This window comes from Fringilla coelebs, assembly GCF_963513975.1.
Source record: "Fringilla coelebs genome assembly, chromosome: 1".
Lineage (NCBI taxonomy): Eukaryota > Metazoa > Chordata > Aves > Passeriformes > Fringillidae > Fringilla > Fringilla coelebs.
In genome coordinates this window covers 48,060,539-48,080,560 of record NC_140028.1, presented here as the reverse complement: position 1 = coordinate 48,080,560, position 20,022 = coordinate 48,060,539, and the positions used below count along the sequence as shown (strand labels likewise).

Here is a 20,022-nt window from a genome sequence, read left to right as displayed (position 1 = left end):
TCACAAAGGCAGATACTGGCAGATTCCAACCATGTAGCTTTCCACATGAACACAGACTAATATTTCGTCTTAACACCTATGCCAGTAATTAGGGGTTCTTTTTCCAGGGCTGAGTCATCACCCTTGGATAATACACTGTTAATAAAACTAATTCAATGTTCCAGTTAGCAGTATAACTATCATAACCACATGCTGTTGCTACCAACAATAAATAAGGCTCGTCTTGCAAGAGAAGTCATTAATGATTAACCAGGAGTGGCCCAACTCCTGCTGATCATGCAGAGCTCCCTATATCACAGTCATCTCTCTTTATGAAAGAATAGGAAAACACATTACCTTAAAGATCCAGGTTTCCACAACTTGTGAAATACTTTGTAAGCCCCTGTAATTGAAATGACATGTGTAATTGCCATATTGTGCGATCATTCTGACAACCAACAGCTTGTTTGGCCGTGGTACTGGCAGACATGGAACCCCTCTGAATTACAGTTTAGCAACACAATACAAAGGATTCCTAAACCATGAATAAAATGAACCTATTGCTTCAAATTGATGGTTTTCAAAGTGCTATCAACTCTGAGCACAGTCACGCTTCATGGTTCTGCTAGTCCTTCTGAGGACATCTTCTAGCTCACAGCAACAACAAAGGAGAGGTCGTGTGTTTATGCATGGTTTTGTGTGCAAATACATACAGAAAAGTGTCACAGAATGGGTTCTTCAGGCCACACAATTTTGGAGGTAAGTTCTATGATATGTGTGATATAGAGCTGTCGGGTCTGAGCCATCTTTCCTATTTAAAGTTCTCTCAGCTCTAGTGCCTCCAGACATTACATTCTTGACCCACCCATCTACCTCTTGTTAGCTTCCATTTCTGTCCTGGGTAAAGATTTGAGCACTCATGGAAGAAATGACACAGCTTCAGGCTCTGTTTTCTCATATCCTTTCTTTGGGGCAATTTTTTTGATTCACAGAGAAAACCAGAATATGAAAAGTCAAGCCAATAGAACACTATGAAATAGATATCCTCAATCCTGCCTCCATTGCACAAGTTGAAGGGTAGAACACTCCTCCTTTCTGTAATGCTCTCTCTTGATTTACTATGCAGTATATTAGTTCATCCCTTTGCCCTCTCTCGTAGCACCTTCATTCCAGTTGATAGGAAATCTAGTTACACAAATAACTCCCAACAGTGATATCAACAACTCTCAAAACCAAGAGAAATGGAAGGCAGCTATATTTTGAGGATAAACATTCTGTTGGCACTTCCTACACATTTCAAATACACAAATGAAGCATTCTGAAGACTCTCTAAGCAATTTTCCACCTCCATGACCAAGCATTGCTTTACAAATGAGACTCATTGGCTTTGAGAAAGCAAGAACATCACTCATCATAGCAAAAAAGTATTTGAAGTGGAAAATCCATAGCTTTTACATTTATATAACTGAGCAAATATTTACCATATGATTTTTCTCAAAAAGCCACCAAAACTATTTATTTGTATGTTAACAACATTTCAGATGGGGATCTCTAGACCTTCCTAGACAGTAATACATATAAACATATTACCTCTGCCCTGAAAATTTTACAGTATGAATAGAAGAAATAAAGAAGGAATCATCCCTAATCTGCAGACAAGACTTAACATATGAGTGAGTCACTCACTCAGTATATAGAATAGATAAGAATCAAATACAAGTCCCCTATTATCCACCAAAACACTCCAAAAACCAAAAATTTCCTATTAAATATTACTGCTCTTGTATTCTTCATATTTTCTAGTCTGACTGTTTCTAGCTTTTTGGGGAACTACGATTTATCCAAATAAATGTTTGGTCTGAAAAAAAAGACAAAAGAAAACCTGATAGGTTATGCAACTTGTTGCTAATTTTTTTTAAAAATGCATATGATTGCCTAAAAAACTCCAACATTTCAACACCCTTCCTCTGGGACCACAGTCCATGATATTTTAGTATATTTTTGACAGTTTTTAAATAAAATCTGTGTGTGCAACAAAGCTCCAAGCACAATTATTGCTTGGGTTTTTTTTATGATTCTTCTCCCCTCAAAAAGAAATCTCTCTCAGTAGGAAGCCATCAAAAAACAACCAGAAAAACTTAGGGCTGATTAAAATTGTATGTGCATTTTCTCATCCACTGTTAACAGACTGCAATATGCAGTGTGTTCTGTTTTTGTTTTCAACATAAAAGCTATAAAAAGAATGCACTTTCTTATATTTACTGATCTCCATTCTTTCCAAGTGTTTCTGACATATAGAGTCTCAAATATCAGTAAGTACATAATAAAGCTGGTTTCTCCAACACATTTACTCTTCCTAATTCTTTTTCTAGAAGAAAATTACTTACCAACACAGACTAAGTGAATTAGAGCCCATAAATATCCGTTTGGATCAAACTGCAATAAAGAACATCTACATAAATAAAAGCAAGAACATGTAAACGTACATATTGAAATTTCCCTGCAGTTAGCTTTGCAAAGCAAGTACAGTGAGTGGGGGCTGTGCTACAAAGAAAGGGAAGATGACTAAAGAAGACTAGGAAGACTGAAATTCTTCCTGTCACACTCAGAAGCCTGGCATATGCCAATTATGCAGGCTCTCAGCTTGTCTCAGCAAGGATAATTCTATTTCAGATGTGTACACCAATTTCCAGACTCAGCTGACTTCAGATATTAACTGAGGTATCTAAAGCAAGGAAGCAGCTTTCCTAAGGCCCCAAAAGAGAATCTCCAATGATTAGATCTTTCCTGAATGGAGCACTCTCTGGAGGCACCTCCTTCCTTCTCAAGTAGCTACAGAAAGAGTGTACAGTGAATGCAAAACTAACTCAGGAAATTCCTGAAAGTACACACAACTAACTCAAACCTAAGTGATTTGCTGTAAGCACTTTTAAGAAGTAAAACTGTGGTTTCCCCAGCCACCACCTGAGCTGTATGTCCACACTGCTCAGAGGTTTTACTATGATGCAAACACAGCAAACCCAGCAAGACTACAACATAGCAACAGGAAAAATTTACAATCCCCTTGCAGGAATCCTACTCTAGCTTACCAGTAAAAAGCTGCATCCCTCCTATGCTAACAAGATGTCAAGCATCAAGGCCTAGCTCAAGCTGCTTTACAAAGCAGAACTCACCTGTGTGTCACACAAAGGAAGGCACACTGCTGCTGCCAGGAGGAACAGCACACTGTGGAGGAAAAAAAAAAAAAAAAAAGGCAAGACCAAAAGCTTTCAACCTGTATTTCTACTTCCTGCAAAGTAGAGGCAATTCCACTCAATTACTCAATTTTACACTGACACTTTGTTTAATTTTCTTATTCCGTGTTTAAAAAATAATTTCTGCCACCAAAATTTTTACATAAGGCATTCTTCATGACATGTACACAGCAAAGTTTTATGGGAAGAGAAGCAGCTCAAAACACCTCAGAAGTGATAATAAGCAAGTTTTTTTTGGTAGAAAATATTTTTCTTCACTAGCCATCTGGCTTCTCTAGGCTTTTTCAAAAAGCCAAAATCAGCGAATTTCTGGTTGTATGGCTACCAGAAAATTCTTTCATTGAGACTAACTGCCTGTTACAGCAATCCCAGCAGATGTGACTGCATTACAAGTGACACTGTTACTCCAGAGCACAGAGTAAGGTGGAATTGACTGGTATATACTGGAAATGTCTTAAGGACAGCACAAGTCCTCTCCTAGTCCACCAACTTAAGCTAAATAAATTCTTAACCTGTGGCTGAGTCAGTATTTCTTTAAGCTACAGGGAACACACTGTGGAATTTTTGTGGACTGTCACTATTAATATTAACATACACTTGGTTTTGCAGCTTATTTTCCTATTCTCTAAGGGCACGGGAAAAGACAGAATAAAGATTATTTTTTAAATGGTATCCTTGACAACAATCCAGTGGTGAAGACAAGGCCACATAGTCAGATAATGGAAACAACAGGAAGAAATTAGGAAGATAAAGCCTCTAAGTACACTAAATAATAACCCAACATTATCCATTCTAAAGTACAGCTAAAAGATTACAGGATGTGGAAGACAGCAAATATCCATTCTTCAAGGGGATGTTGGGGTGTAGAACTGAAATTTTAACATAACTGGTTGACTTCTGTTTGTCCCTTTCCATCTCTTTTTTGAAGCCTAAACAACCAGGGCCACTAAGGGTTGGTAGTTGTGCAGCTTAATATCACAGAATCACAGAATCATCAAGGTTGGAAGAGACCTTCAAGATGATCTGTCCAACTGTCAAGCCAGTGCCACCACGATCACCCTAAACCATATCCCCAAGTGCCACATCTTGAACACTTCCAGAGATGGTGACTCCACCATCTCCCTGGGCAATTTATTCCAATGCCAAACCACTCTTGTAGTGATTTTTTTTTTCTAATATCTGATCTGAACCTCCCCTGGTGCAATTAAAGGCCACTTCCTCTTGTCTTTTCACTTGAGACATGGCAGAAGAGACTGACCCCACCTTGCTATGAATGATTCTAGCAGAAATGGATCTCATTTACCTTTCATTTCTAAGGCAGGGAATTTTTAGCTACTTGCTAACACATTAATTATCTTTCCCTTACTGTTTACAATTACCCACTGGAAGTTCAAATCTTCCAAGCCTTTCCAAAAGCATTGTTATGGGCTGTTTTATCATTCATTTCATTTTTGTAAGGAGAAAAAACATATTGAACTATTCAAGCAATCACTAAAAAAAAATCAAAATATTTAATTACTCCTATGTTGCAACTTGGGCTCACTGCCCACAGGAATGTGCTTTACATTCTTCATTGTTTTGGTGTGCCATTATCTGAAGCAAATACAGAAGCTGGAGCCAAAACAAGTCTGAATCTGAATCTGAGTAGTTTTAAAAGCTTACCTACAGACTTTCAGATGAGAGGTCTGCTGTAAAAAAGAAAGTATGATTAAAACATTAAAATTTAATTCTAAAAATGGTAAAACAGTGTTTTCTCCTTCCGAAAACTGGAAAGAGATGACAGCTGACCTTACTGCATCATACACATTAAAACTGCAATGAACAGTATTCAAAATTTGAGCACTGCTTAGCAAATTTAATTTGATAAAGAAGAATCAGGATTATGGATCAGCCTATTTTACCTTGATTTATATTTTCAGATTACTTACTAGCAAGTAAACTTAAAACCAGACATGAACTTTATACCCACTCCTCAAACTGGAATTGTACCAAAACTGTGTAATATGTGCACTCAAATATTGAGTTTTTCTAATTAGGTACTACCTCATACAAACCAATCTTGAGTTAAACTCATTAAATTTTCCCAATATTTTGACATGAAATTATTCCTGAAGAGCTTTCTGTTAGGCCTCTATTTGCATTATCCCTATCTGTAGTGCTTTTGTTTTTAAAGAGAGGAGTCATAAGCTTGTGACATAGAAAGAAAATATGAAACACTTTGCCAGAGACACTAATCAGAGGACAATGACACAGGGACATGCCATGGTACACACTGCTATGTCCCTCAGCCATAACCTTAGTGATCTCTTCTGTTTGTTAGATGAAGTAAACACCCATTTATCTGTCTTCTATACAGAAAACAGTTATAATGAATGGAAGATGCCTTTCACAGCAAGCCAGAGGCCACTGTAGAAACAACTTTGTGATGAATGATTTCCCAGTGTTAGCTCACACAACAACTCTGTAGTCAGCAAGAAAAACATTTCAAAAAAAGCCTAAAAAAAAGGCTCTGAATGCAGTTTGTAAGAAAAAGAAAAAAAACCCCAGTTCTTGCAAAAGGGTACAAGAGTAATTTTATTCTCCCGACTTTCATAGGGGCAAAATCTCAAACATTCAAAACAAATTCAAAAATGCACCATTCCTCCTGCATTTTTTATGGAGATGTGACCTATCTGTAATTATACAATACACAAGATCTATTTTACTGATTAGATCTAAGGGTATAGTCCTCATTCCTCTCAGCTCAAACAATGAGATTTTTATGTGGGGCATGAGAGAGAGGGAATATTAATTTTCAAAAGCAAAAGATAAGCAGGGCCAAGCCAGTCTTAAAAATGCAGATGAGACTGGTGATATAGATTTGCAGTATTTCATCAAATAAAGAGAAAGGAAACATCATCATAGATACTTGTCAACAGCAAAAAGCTCTCTCAGATCTCATTAATGAATTGCTATTACAGAGAGTCCAGAAAAGTACATGGCACTAATTCCTGTATTAAGAAAAATTAGGTATCTTGTTCTGGGGCAGTTCTATCACAGACTAATAGATCAATTACCTCTTTCTGCACAAACTTCTGGAACCCACAGGTTATGACTTCTGCTGCGTTGTGCACAGTGAGAAACACCGGGATTGGCTGCCATGGGGAGAGAACAAAAATGTTCAAATCAACCCAGAGCAGTCACACACATAGGAAGGGGCACTCCTCCTAGAAACAGCTGTCCCACATGTCTGTGGTTTGGGGTTTTGTTTTTGAAGCTGTAAACACATGCCACATCACCTAAAAGAGACTTAACCCATTCCAATCACTAGCACAAGGGCACAGGCATCTTTAAATGCACACCCTTCTGTAGACCTGCTTGCTGTGTCTCCCACTGCTGAGTGCTCAGTAACTTTGTTTGTACCCAGCTGCCCCAGTGAGATTTCCACCAGGTTTTGGCCTCTAATTTTCCCTCTCTGGTCCAGGATCTTCAGCCTCCACAGCAAACAGTTCTCATTTGTTGTCCCATCTCTGTCTGCTGGTACTAAGAATACAGTGTGACTCCTAGCAACAGATTTGTGGGCAAGACAATTTTAGGTGATTGCTTTCAGTTACTGCTAGGAAGAGATGCCCAAAACTAGGATAGAAATGCAACAGTTCATACACAATGATGTTGAAATTATACCCACTGAGGTATCTGGACACCATCCCAACATGAAATCATTAAGAAACAAACCCCAATGATAACAATAATGAATCAAACACCCATTGCCCCAGGCAAACCCAACCAGAATTAGTGGTTCATAATACTTCCTCCAAATCAGATCCATGGTCTCTCAGACAGCTGAAACAGAAGCAATTCTCTACTCTGATTAAGATAATCTAAAGACTAAGCCATTTTAGGAAGCAGTATTTCCCCACTCATATATGGTATTTAAATCACAGTAGCAGGAGAATGGATTAATTTATCAGTAATGTCCAAACTTTCAAGTACCAGGTGATATAAGCAGCAATTATCTCTCAAATATGACTTTGCATATTTTCTGTGATTTTCTTTTCTTTACATGTTAGAGAAAAGAAGCCAGATAAACATTGCTGATTAAACATTTTAAGTCATAATGACAACTGGGTTGGGTCCATAGTCACAACAGTTGCCCCAAAATAAGAATGGAAATCACACAAACACAACTGGCATGAAGTTGTTGGACCCAGCTTCACTGGTACTGAAAACCAATTCTCAACCCTGTTGCTGGATAACTGAGAACAGAAACCCAGAAGTATAAAAGTACTCTGAGCCTGACACAGTGATAGGAAATACCCATATACAAGAAATACCCATAAACAAGGAAAGTTGACAGCAGAATTTACATTCTTCCCTTTGTGAAAGCCAATTTGTTGGGCTTTTCTTTCCTCCCTTCTGCTTTTGGCTCTTCCAAATGTGTTTTGAAGCCAACAATGGCTCCAGCTTGCCTAGCCCACTTAACCTTCTCCATATGTGTATTGACTCTGATGCAAGTATTTCTTAAATTTGTGAGTGGGCTTAATGCTTACAAAAAGAAAGGTTTACTGGTTAGGCAGGCAGGGTGAATACAATCTGAACAAATCCCCTCTCATGGCTCTGCATACTTTTTTAAATCATCACAGTCCAGAGCTAAGCAGTCCTCCTCCAGCTGTAGCCCTGAATCCTTGGTCTGGGGAGATTGCCAGCACCTCTAGGAAGAGGCACAAACAGATTAAAGTTGTAGCTTTGCCAGTATACAGGAGTGTTTGAAAGTGGGTCCCCTTGGATTTGATAATAAAAGTACACATAATTTCTGCTTTAGAAATAAACCCACTTAATTAAAATATGCTGTTGAGATGAGCCAATTCAGCTATGAGTTTGGGAGAGTCTACTTTCATTTTCAGTGTGTCATAAAATTGTTGTAGACAAAGTTATTGTAAGTAAAGCTTCTACATAGGATTGAATTTACCCCCACTACAATAATAATTATGGCCTAAGACTGCTTTTCATTTTGTCTTGCCTTGTAAAATGGCCACAGAATTAGATCTCTAAATCCCCATTCATGTACAACAAAAGCCATTAAGAAATGTGAGATGCTCCTTAAGAAAGGTTTGGGATACAAATAAAAACCCTTCACAGCCCTTCTGCCACTCCAGTGCGCTTCACTCATGAATGACCAGAGCAGGAACAGGAGGTAAATACAGTAACTTGCAGGATGACCAGGAAGTAAGAAGAAATAACAGAGAGAATGTGATTCTTAACTTCTCCACCACCCAGGTGAGCAAGGACAAAAGAGGCTGCTGCCAAGGCTTCATTGGTGCTTCCAGACAGGGCTTTCCTTATGGGACTTTGCTTACCTTACACTAAAGAAGGCAAGTGGAACTTCCTTTGACAAGGAAGCAAGAGGAAGCAAATGCAATCACACTGAGAGAGAACAGATCTGGGAGCATGGGGCTTCTGAGCACATGCCTTCCCAAGATTATTTGTGTCCAAGATAAGGACCCCAACCTTGCTTACAAGGACAGAGACCTCCTGTTCTTTTCTGCTCTATCTCTCCACTGGGATTTTCAAGGGATCGCTACCATCAGAATCTGGTAAACAAAGTCCCTTTTGATCCTGCTTAGGGCTGAGGAGGTGACAGGGGCAAGCTGGCTCTGGAGCCACATTAAGATGCATTGACAAAATGCAGAAGGGAACTAGTGCAGGATCTGAGCTGGCAGACTGCACAACAGCAGCAAAATATTGTTATTTTTAAAAAATAAATGCCACCAATTTATTTTACTTTTTTTAGGGAAGACTATATAATTCAAGCATAAAGCATTCAAGTTTCATGAAAGGAGATTTGACATTCTGTAAACATTTGGTAAATTACTGTGATGCAAATGAATCCTAAAATTGAGTAATCTAGCCCTTCCCATAATCTCTTTCCAACTTTCTATTTATTTTTTCAAATCCTGCAAAAAATCAAAACCTTCTCATTGAAATAGTCTTCATCAGTTTCCTGGAAGGATTTCCCACAGATCCCACAAACCCATTCCATCAGTAGTTACAGCTACTGATTTCTTCAGCTTCTTCCCTACCTGTACAATTGTGACCACTGGGGATCTGTTCAGTAAAACACTGAGTGCTCTGTAGAGATGCTGAGTCCTTCAGACTGTCACAGAGATGCTTTTTGATGCTTAGCAGGATGGACCACTGCATTAGCTCCACTAACAACGGATCTATTATTTAAAGTCCTCCTCCCTCCTTCTCCCTCAACCCAGGAACAGCATTAAACACCATGTATGAAGGGAATGGTCTTTGTTTACAAAGTAGTGGTAATAAAGAGCTGACTTCTACTGGTTTGTTTCTTACCAATCTAGACAGTGCCCTGGAGCCAGCATAAATAATGCCCACAAAAAGTACTGATGCAGGAAGCCATGACAGGATTTCAGACCTGTGAAAGCAATTAAAATCCTATTATTTTGCCACATTCTGTTTACAGAGAGCAACAGTTGCTTGCAAGGAATGTAATAATGTGTATATATGTACATTAATTTCAAACATGTGCATGTTAAAGTCAGTAACAGATTGCTCAGTATTCCTCCCATTTCCTAAGGAGTCCAAATTAGAAATTATTCATTTTGTCTAATCCAAGAGAGGAACTAACTGCAGATATATTTTCTTTGTTTTACTCTTTCCCTGGCTCCTCTCCCTCCAAAATCTATTGGTTTTTTGTTTGTTTCCTCCCTTAGAAATTACTGCCATTGGTATTAAAGGAAAGACATTTCAACTAATTTCCTTGATGTTCTGTGAAAGGAACGAAACCTGACAAAGGAAGGCATAAAATGGCTCACTTGCACAGACAGCACACATTTTCACTATCTACAAATACACTGGGCCACCCACACATTTATTTCTCAGCCAGATTTACAATGAGATTCTTCCTAAAGATCAGATTGTCTCTGTGGAAGCCTATCTCTTGAGATTTCCTAATCATATTCCTTTGACTAAGCCAAACTCCTAGAGGCAGTTTGACAACTAATGGAGGAATGAAGTCATCAGATTGATCTGATTCATTTTTTTAGCGATGGTTACTGCAGTAGGGTCAGGTTTCAGTTCTGAGAAGGGGCTTCAGAACTTGCATTTCTCCTATTTTTGATCTTGTTACTTAAGGGAAAAAAGGGATCAGGTAGGTGGTAAATTTCAGAGAGAATAATGTAAGATTTTTGGCAAGGGAAGAAAGGACTAGCCGTGAGGTAAAGGCCTGAATCAAGGGCTTCCCAGGACTGAAGACATGACTGCCCCAGATAAAACATGCACAAAGATTCATGTAATCACAGACAAGGGAAAAACCATAAATACTACATTTCCTCTGTTATTATACATATAATTTTCCAAGACAACAAAAACCCTGGGTCACAAAAATAATGTTTAGATCCTTTAACTGGCATAAATATTTGCCCTGGGTTTTCTTGACTAGTCTCCATAAATTTTTATAAAAACACTGTTCTTTTTGAGGTTATTGAGTTCAACTGGAGTCTCATCAAGTCCAAGATCTAATACTGTCATACCTCATTACCAATGAATTCACATCAGACACCAACAAAAATACCCCTGCACTATTGGAACAGCAACAAATTGAAGAAAAGGGGAGGGAAGAAAAGAAAGTCGCTCTGGGAAGATAAAAGGAACACATGATAAAAAACAAATTTTCATTTAGAACATAAAAATATCACTCTTTCATGTTCCCCACCACTAAATTGTAAGAATCCCAAATATGTCTTCATCTCCAATGCAGTTCTGCGAAGTGTAATGGAAAAGGACTTCAGATGCTTTTTCCATGATGTAAGGGTAGAATTTTATGCTGCCAAGTGGGAATTTCAGGACTGAAAAAGAATGCACGGATGTTTGATGTAACGTGTCAGCATCAACAATCTGTCTTGTATGTAAACCAATTAGCAGCTTCTCCTGCTGGCAATACACTGATGTACATGCAAAGTAGGAAGAGAACTGATGAGTTTGTGGTTGTTGTAGGGCTAAATCCAAATCCCATGATAGGCAATGGGTAGGTTCCCCCAAACAACACAGAAAGGCTCTGAACTGCTGCTTAGATATGGGTGAAATGCAGCACTATAAAAAATGCCAATCAGAACACATCTGACTTATGTGCCTACAAGGATTAGGCAGAAGCTGGGCAGAGGACTGGAAGCATTATGCAGATGTGCATGTTCCTCTGTACTCCACAGAGTTTTGTTTTGGATAAAAGCTTTGCAGACAGTCAACATTTGCTGTTTAGAAGCAGTGAGGGAAAGTTCCTTACAGCATGTCCTGGGGGGAGGAAGAGGCAAAGCAGGTTATCCATAAAACCTGAGTGAGATTACTCTAAATAATAATTTTTTATTTGGTCTTTATAGTGAGGTTAGTATTCTGGACAACCTTTAGACAAAGGACAATGATCTCTACGTAATAACTTAATTCTGCTGAGACACTTTGGGATAACCTGAACTGGCTTGGAAAGTATATGAGATCAGTCCATGTGACAGAAAAATCGAGACTTTGTGGACATAAACAAACAAATAGATGGCAGTTTATTATTTGAAGCATTTGAGACTGAAGACTGACTATGATACTCCTAAGTATCATAGACAAAATCCTCCCCCCTAACCAAAAGATAGATTCAGAGACAGGTATTTTGTCAGGGGAAGATGGAAATGTCCACATCCCAGTAGTAGCATTAAAATCACCTTTGCATGTTATGCTTGTTTGTTTGTTTGTTTGCTCGTGAGGGTTTTTTTGTTGGTAGTGCTTTGGAGGTTTAGAGGGTTTCCATGCTTGGGTTTTCAGGCTGCTTTTTGTTTTGGCTTTGATTTTTTTTTTTTTTTTTTTAAATGCAGGAGACGTTACAAATCCACCTCTGTAAAGCAATAAAGCATGTGCCTAATCTTTGTGAAGAAAGGCAGGTTTAAACTTATGCTTAAATAGCTGGATGGATTATAGCCAAAGCATGTAAATTAATTCTTGTTCCATTCAGTCTTTTCTAGAACAGGTATTCTGTATTAACCAAGCTAACGAAGAGGTTTCTCAAGAGGGATTTCAACCCCTTTCCCTACAGTGTGCTGACACCTAGTGGCCTCAAGTCTGCAGGGTCAAAACATGAACTAATTTTTCATCCAAGCCTTTCTTAGATAAAAACAAGCTCTTCAACATCAGTGAGTCGTTTTTGTCCTCTATTACCTTTAATGTCTTCCCAGGTTCTGAAAAGAAGAAAGTATCTTTTCCAAGCTGGGATAAAAAAAAATTCAACTTCTTCAATTTAATGATTTGAAGCAGAAGTAATCATTAGTGTAGAAAAGCTGAACGATAAAAGGACATTACTGGTGGCTGTATTCTTCTAAACTGTTTTGTGATGACAAAATCTGCATAAACAGTATGAATTTGATAATATATATATGTATCAGTAACTGCCAGTAAAGCAAGGTTTGAACCCTAATCCTGTCTCTGCCAAAGTCACTGACAGCTTTCATGATATCCTCAGTTTATTGCAGCTATAAAATAGGAAACTGAATTGTTTTCATTTATGACCTCACTTATATTTCCATAGTGATGTAATCACTTGTATGGACATGAAAACAGAACACAGCCTGGTTTTTCTGACATAATCACATGATTTCATTCCAAGTGAGGAGATACAATTTTTCAAGCCAACTGTTTGAATCTCAAACAGTTCATCAGCTGTCACTTGCTAATACAGATCACTGAGAAAAAGTTACATTAGAAGGGGTGTCTGGCAGTCAATTTGTCCAAACTCTTCCAGCTTCAGAGTCAAGTTACATTACTCAGGTCATTGCCCAGGAAGGCTTTTACTATCTCCTGAGATGAAGATCCAATGATTGCTGTGGCAAACATCTTCTAAACGATACCATTTTGAGCAATAAAAAAGATGCTGCATTCCACTGCAGAATGCATCCACCTGAGCAGAGTACAGCATGACTCTTCTGAATTGTGCTGTCACACTCAGTTCAAGCAGATGATCTTTAGTCTACAAAGCACCATTTAATTTGGAGTTTTATTGTTAACATCAGTTAGGAAAAGGCCAATGATCCCCATTTATGTGACACAGCTCTCAGAAAAAGGCAGATCACATTTGTAGACTTCACAGACCTGAGGGTTCTGCGGAAGATTGTGTCAATGCTCTTAACTAATATTACCAAGGTTTCTCTTACAATACTAAGAAACAATCCTGGGAAGAGATTGTTTCTTAGGGACAGATGTTTGGATAAGACATCCTTATTGTTTTCACTATGGGCTTTTTGGTTGTCTTACCAAGGTTAAATTAAATCCACTTTATAAAAGTAGTCAGTTTAAGTGTGTGTCATTGAACACCCATTTCACTAAAATGTGAGTTCTCTTCTACATCTGTAAAGCAGAACACCCACTCCCCCACATACATCAAACTCTATTTTTGCCAGTTAATAACATCCATGGCAAACTTAACTAGGTTGTAATCCAGCTACAGAAAATAAGTGTTTGGCAGATACCAAAAAACCTACAGTACCTTGAACACAAGTTTATCTCCACCCAGCCCAGCTTCCAGGAGATGTGAAGCAGAAGTCCACCCACCAATGTTTGCCACCTGAAACAGAATGACACTAGGAAATAATATGTGAGGCCTTGGGAATATGTGCAGATAACTTAGAATAAGTAGCAAGTAATGCACACCGATTTCTTTTACACTTTAAAATAAGTTATCAGCTTTCTTCTTCCTTAAGCTACTGGTTTTCAGAGAGGTCTTCCATGTTTCTTGGGTGAAAATCCTTGAATATCTACCACTGTTCAGAGATATTGCATTATAGTGTTAAATGACATTAACATCCATAACATATATAGAAGTGGGCTTATTTATGACTCCCATTCATTGCAATGAGTTTAAGCAATATTTAAAATCTTTCTCACACATACACAAATAAACAAATATTCACTCTATGCAGTTCTAGTTCATAGTGGTAAATATTCAATGCTACTATCACAGCTCACTTCACCTTTTTTTGAATGAAGAGCACATGAGAGCTTAAAAGCCAGGTTTCCCTGACATTTGCTGCAGGTTTGACTATGCTCTATTCAAGCCAGTGGTGAAATCCCATCAGCTTTATTGTGAAAATTTCCTCTAGTCTCAGGTTTTAAGGACAGAAGTTTGTGACAGTTTCAGATGCTTAGGACTATGCAGTATAGTCTGAGATTATACAGGGAACAAAACCAAGGACAATGAACAGTAACAGCATGAACTGAGAATTACATTCTTTTCCTCTTTGCTCATCTGTCACAGGTCTAAATGAAAGTACATCTGAGCCACTAAAAAAATTCCAAGGAAAGGTCACTTTTAAAAGCCAGAACTTAGGGAAAGATATTAAGATGCTAATATTAAGATATTAAATGCATTTCCAAACAATAGAAAAAGGTAATAACTGTGTTAACAGATGCTATAAGGCAGTTGCTTGCCATTGAAATACACCTTTCTGTTGATTTGCATCTATTTTACACAAATTACTCAAAACCCTCTCCCCATATGATAAAATCCTTGTGTAAGAGACAGTCTCTGTGTGTGTGCCAAAACTGAAGAAAGCATTCACTGAGCTGAATAGATTCAAAGTAAGTGGAGATTCCCAAGGCAATTATTCCTAGAACTGATTGTAGTCCTGAGACTGCAAGTCAGGCAAAAATATAAGCCATGTTAAGCAGCAGAAGAGAAAGTAAAGATACCCAGTGTCTGCAGATTTTTAACACAATCTCAAAAATGGGGGAAGTCTTGGCTCTAAGAGGCCAGATTTTCACCAAATGTCTCATCAACAGCATTGATGGTATATATGGACATTTGTCAAAACATTAAAATTCTAATTACAGTCATTAAGATATGATAGTGACTCCTGATGCAGACTTACAACCAAGGCTAAGCATGAAAAGAAGGAACAGGGTATTTGTGAATGCCTAAAGATGGTTTTGAGGTTGGTTTTCTCTAGCACAGCAAAAGAATACACCACAAATGCATATTTTCCACATTTTCCTCTCTTCCAAAGAAGAGAGATTGTACTGTAATTGCTACTTTTCTATGCTGAAGCTTAGGATTTTAAGGAAAATGAGAAATTATGGACTCTACATACCTCAATTACATCATCTCCATGATATTTAAAAATTAACCAAGAAACATTAATGAATGCTTTATTAAGGCTTCATGAAGCATGTTCTCTAGACAGCAAAAGCCAGTAAGAACAAGAAATATTAAAGTTAGCTTCAGCATAGAACAGCAAAATGTTAAAGTCATTTTTCAAACCACAATTCTTAAAACCATACTTACCCTTGAAAAAGGGTAGGGTAGGTAAATTGCAGGACAGACAGGACATACTGGAAAACAAATAACAAATTAATGGACATCAAACACTCACAGTTCATAATATTAACAAACAATCACAAGTAACAAAACAAACACAAAAAGTTCTCATTTTGCTTTATTTTGGTAGAAAAGATTAAAAATATTTAGTAATTTCACTTGTGGTGTATTTCCTGTATTTCCTCCCCCTTCCATCATCAGAAGCACTGTGATCTCTGAAATGCTTTATAGGCCTCAGTCTCGATGAACAGCATCTGGGCTAAGTTCCACTTGAGCTCATCAGAAGCACTGTTGGCTCTCAGGAACTTAATGCTGTCCTTCTTTTTAACAAACAGCCTTGGAGATTAATTTTTCTTGCCTGTATAAGAACCCAAGTAGAACAATATTTTTATTATTGAACTTTCAAAGAATGTTACCAACCTGCATTGAGGCCAGGAAGGAAAATCACTTTGTCTAAACCCAACTCTCTTGCGACCCTATAAACAGCAGTCCTGAGTGTGACCCTTTAAGCTCTCCTGGATCACAGCAGGATGCAACCAGCATCCTCCCTCTGAGTGGGACACCTCTCAGAGCCAGCTAGTTTGCTACACTTGGAAGATCTCTGAAGGATGATGATGGATCCTGGGCTGATACCATCCACTCCTCAAGACTCAACCTTTTGCCTGTGAAGAAGATGCAAGGACATCCAAAGAGAGTCCTTCGCTGAATTTGAAGGGAATTTTTCCTGGGTATACCTTGTACATGTTCCTTTAGGTCTGAGTGTGTGTGAATGTGGATATGCTGCAGCAAATTCATTATGAATATTGCTCTCTTTGATTCTTAAGTACATTAGGTTTGTAAGATAGTGAATCACTATCATGCCTATATTAAATTCTATATGAATACTTTGTTAAATTGTTGAAATTAAGCTTTTGATTAAGAGTTGCTATGTTTAAGTCCTGTTATAACCTTTAGACTAAACCATTGATCAAATCTGGAGTTACATTTGGCAAGTGGGTCCACTATGCATACTGTGATTCACTGTGTCTTATTCCCTTTCCTGTTCTTACTTCCATGCAGATAATTTTTGGTTTATTGATTTACAGATTGATTGATTTTAGTTTGATTTTTCTTTCTCAGCTTTAAGCATCTAATAATGATGTCATAGATGTAATGATGTAGTATTGATGACAATAGAATAAACCTCACCAACAAACTTTATTGTGATTTCACTTTAATATTAAATCTGCTTTTGCCCATCTCTTTACTGGTGATTCTCTGAGTCACCTAAACCACTCATTCATGACACTTCCCATGCCAGAACTGCTGGATGCTACCTCAGTCACTGTGGAAAGTAACAGACACTAAAGTACATGAGGCATGGAGTGGACACTGAAAAATGGAGAAGGGTGTCATCTGAATTGCACTTTTACTTTCTAAACACAGTCCATACATCACACTGAATGGAAAAGGATTAACAGGAACAAAAAGCCATAAGCACCAGTCAATTAAAATCATATCATATCAAACAGGCAATCTTTGGCAGAATCAAGAGCAATAATCTAAACATAATAGTATCCTTATGGCTAATGTATCTCGCTGACTTAACATTCTGCCTACACATTGTGTAAAATATTAAGCAGCCCATAAAGCCCATCAGAGATGTAATACAAGGGGGTAAAAAGCAAAATCTGTGTCATTGCTCTTGCCTGCTTTGTCTGGGCCTCCACATATGGATGCTAGTGTTGCTTCACACTAAATATGTATATATGCAAATGTGAGGCACAAATACATGCCTTCCAGGCTTAACATCTTCTCATGATGAAGTATATAAATACCACTTCTGCAAAGGAGAAGAATGATTGAAGTTTCCTCAGAGGAAATGAAAGGTACCTGCTGTTCCTTCCAGGAGCCAGCAGAAGCTGTCAAGGGCAAAAGGAGAAGCTGAAAGTTTTCAGCAGAGAAAAAACTGTGCTGAGCACCTTGCAAGGTCCAGTTTGCATCTGCACACGACCTTCAACAACTGAAAGGTCTATATTCTGGTTATTTTTAACTTTATTACACTAAAACCTACATGCAGGTGTGAAAAAGGATGTCATTGTCCCAATTGACCTCCTCTCAAGCACAGTTAAGCCAAATAAATACCCTTCCCAATCCATGATGCAACTTGGCAGCTCTTTTAGCCCCTTTCTATTTAACTAATCACTGCTCCCAGCAGTCTGTCAAATCAAGTGCATTATCTCTTCCTACAGCTTTGCTTCATGTCTGGACTTCAGTCTAATTCTGGGCATCCTTGATGGCAAAAGTATCTTGGAACAGAAACCACTGGCCAATGCCCTGAAAAGATTTCACCTCTGAAATGCTGCTTTTCTCTAATCCTCCCTCAGAATATTCATACCCTGATTGTTTCACCAATATTTTTTTCTTTCAGAAATCTGCACCAGAAATACAGACACGCTGTCTGACAAAGAGTGTAGCACAGAGCAGTTACTCTAACTCCTCCTCCCAGAGTGAAAAAAATACTTTCAAACTATGCTTAAATTATACAATTTTATTCACAATGTGGCTATCTTCAGCTTACTTCTTACACTTAGACACTTCAGCACCACTAATATAAAATTGTTACACAGTGGAAAACAAAATACTTGCCCTTTATTTGTCTGTTAATTAAGTAGTCAAAGGAACAAAGTTGCCATGGAAGTTAATATTTGTTTCACTTCTAAAACAATACTTTGAATATTTCACATTTTTCCCTTGGATAGTGGATATCATTGTTCCATTTAAACAGATCTTCTTTTGGGAATGGGTGCAGCTGCTAGACACCCGATAATGAAATATATACAGCATCAACGATACTTTCAGCGCAGCATAACTTCTGGCTCTATAACACTTCATTCATTGGAATGATGTGATGTCAACCTCCTTGCTCTCCTAAACAAGACAATAATGCAATTCATTTGTCGTGGAAGCGTAAAGCTGTCACACACTGAGCAAAATGAAACCGGCACCCTATGCGCAGTTTCGGGAGCACACTGGGATGAGCGGCGGGCTGGAGTGCCACGGACTTTTTCACTCGTGGGGTAGTCCCGTCCGGGAAGGGCTGGTCCTCCGGCTCTCCCTGAGCGGGGCAGGGAAAGCGGAGGGCACCGTCTCTCCTCTTTCTCCTCCTGCCGCTCCTGCATCCTGCACTTCCCTGGCCCCCCGCAGCCGCGGACCGGCGGCCAGCGCCCCCGCACCTCCCTGCGCCCCGCCCGGCCCGTCCGGGACCGGGGCGGCCCCTCGCCCGCGCTCACCTTGTTGGTGAAGCTGGAGGCCAGGTAGAAGAGGCAGAAGGCGAGGCCGCCCGCCGGCCTCTTCAAATACATCGGTCAGCGCGGGTGCGGAGCGGCGGGCGGCGGCCATCGGCCGGGCCGGGGACACGTCGCCTCAGCGGGCGCCGCCTCTGCGGGGCCGCTGCTGCCGCCCGGCGGCCGTGCCGGGCCCGGGGCGGCCGTGCCGGGCCCAGGGCGGCCGCAGCGCCGCAGCCCGGGCACAGCCGCGGCCCAGGCGGCACCGCCGAACCGTGACCGGCCGGGGAGGGAGGACATTGTCCCCTCTCCTCTGCCCTTGTGAGACCCCACCTGGAGTGCTGCGCCCGACGCCGAGGCACTCGGCACGGGAAAGACCTGTTGAAGCGAATCCGGAGGAGAGAGGCAAAGATCGTCAGAGGGCTGGAGCACCGCTCCTACGGAGACAGGCTGAGAGAGTGCGGGATGTTCAGGCCGGAGAAGGGAACGCTCTGGAGGGACCTTACACCAGCCTCTTAGTACCGAAAGGGCACCTGCAAGAGACCTGCAAAGGGACTTTTTACATGGGCATGTAGTGGTAGGGGGAATAGCTTTAAACTGAAAGAGGGTGGATTTAGACTAGATGTTAGGAAGATGCTTTTTACGGTGAGGGTGGTGAGACGCTGGAACAGGTGGTGAATACACCATCCCTAGAGGTGGTCAAAACCTGGCTGGCCGGGGCTCAGAGCAACCTGATCTAGTTGAAGACGTTTAGCAGGATGCCCTGCCCTGGAATGTGGTCAAGCGACTTGGACAATGCCTTATTTACAAGGCATTGTCCAAGTGGTGGACTGAGAGAGGGCATCAAGCTGGTTTTGGTGTTGAATTATGACAACACCAGTCTGATCCATCAACCCCCAAATTAGCATCCTGACAGTGAAGCAAAGATTTGGCAGACAAGCTGCTAAGCTGACCTGGAGATATATGACTGGCAGTCATCACTGTACACTATAAAAGTCCAGTCCATTTCCATATGGTTAGGTTCTTCCAATATATCCCTTCTTGGAGTATATATGAAGATTCCTCCTTTGAGTAAGGACACCCCTCAAAGTTAGTCCTTAAGGCTGAGTGAAAGAGATTTTGCCCATGGTCATTGGCATGGGTGAATAACATCAATCTCTGCTTTAATAACTATTTCTTT

At 39.7% G+C, this 20,022-nt stretch overlaps 1 protein-coding gene across 4 annotated transcripts in view; it reads right to left on the bottom strand.

Annotated features, from left to right (window-relative positions):
- Positions 1 to 18,963, bottom strand: part of TMEM241 (transmembrane protein 241) — a 55,023-nt gene extending 36,060 nt beyond the window's left edge. For 2 of the 4 annotated variants that reach the window (XM_084226671.1, XM_084226669.1), the window contains exons 1-9: positions 18,849 to 18,963; positions 15,544 to 15,590; positions 13,750 to 13,827; positions 9,567 to 9,648; positions 6,290 to 6,367; positions 4,896 to 4,921; positions 3,153 to 3,204; positions 2,367 to 2,415; positions 337 to 382 (exon numbers count right to left, since the gene is read on the bottom strand). In XM_084226671.1, the coding sequence (XP_084082797.1) occupies positions 337 to 382; positions 2,367 to 2,415; positions 3,153 to 3,204; positions 4,896 to 4,921; positions 6,290 to 6,367; positions 9,567 to 9,648; positions 13,750 to 13,827; positions 15,544 to 15,590; positions 18,849 to 18,920 (530 nt within the window). In that variant the 5' untranslated portion in view covers positions 18,921 to 18,963. The remainder of the gene's footprint in view (positions 1 to 336; positions 383 to 2,366; positions 2,416 to 3,152; positions 3,205 to 4,895; positions 4,922 to 6,289; positions 6,368 to 9,566; positions 9,649 to 13,749; positions 13,828 to 15,543; positions 15,591 to 18,848) is intronic. The other 2 variants (XM_084226672.1, XM_084226670.1) reach the window with 1 other exon arrangement.
- Positions 18,964 to 20,022: the final 1,059 nt, after the last annotated feature.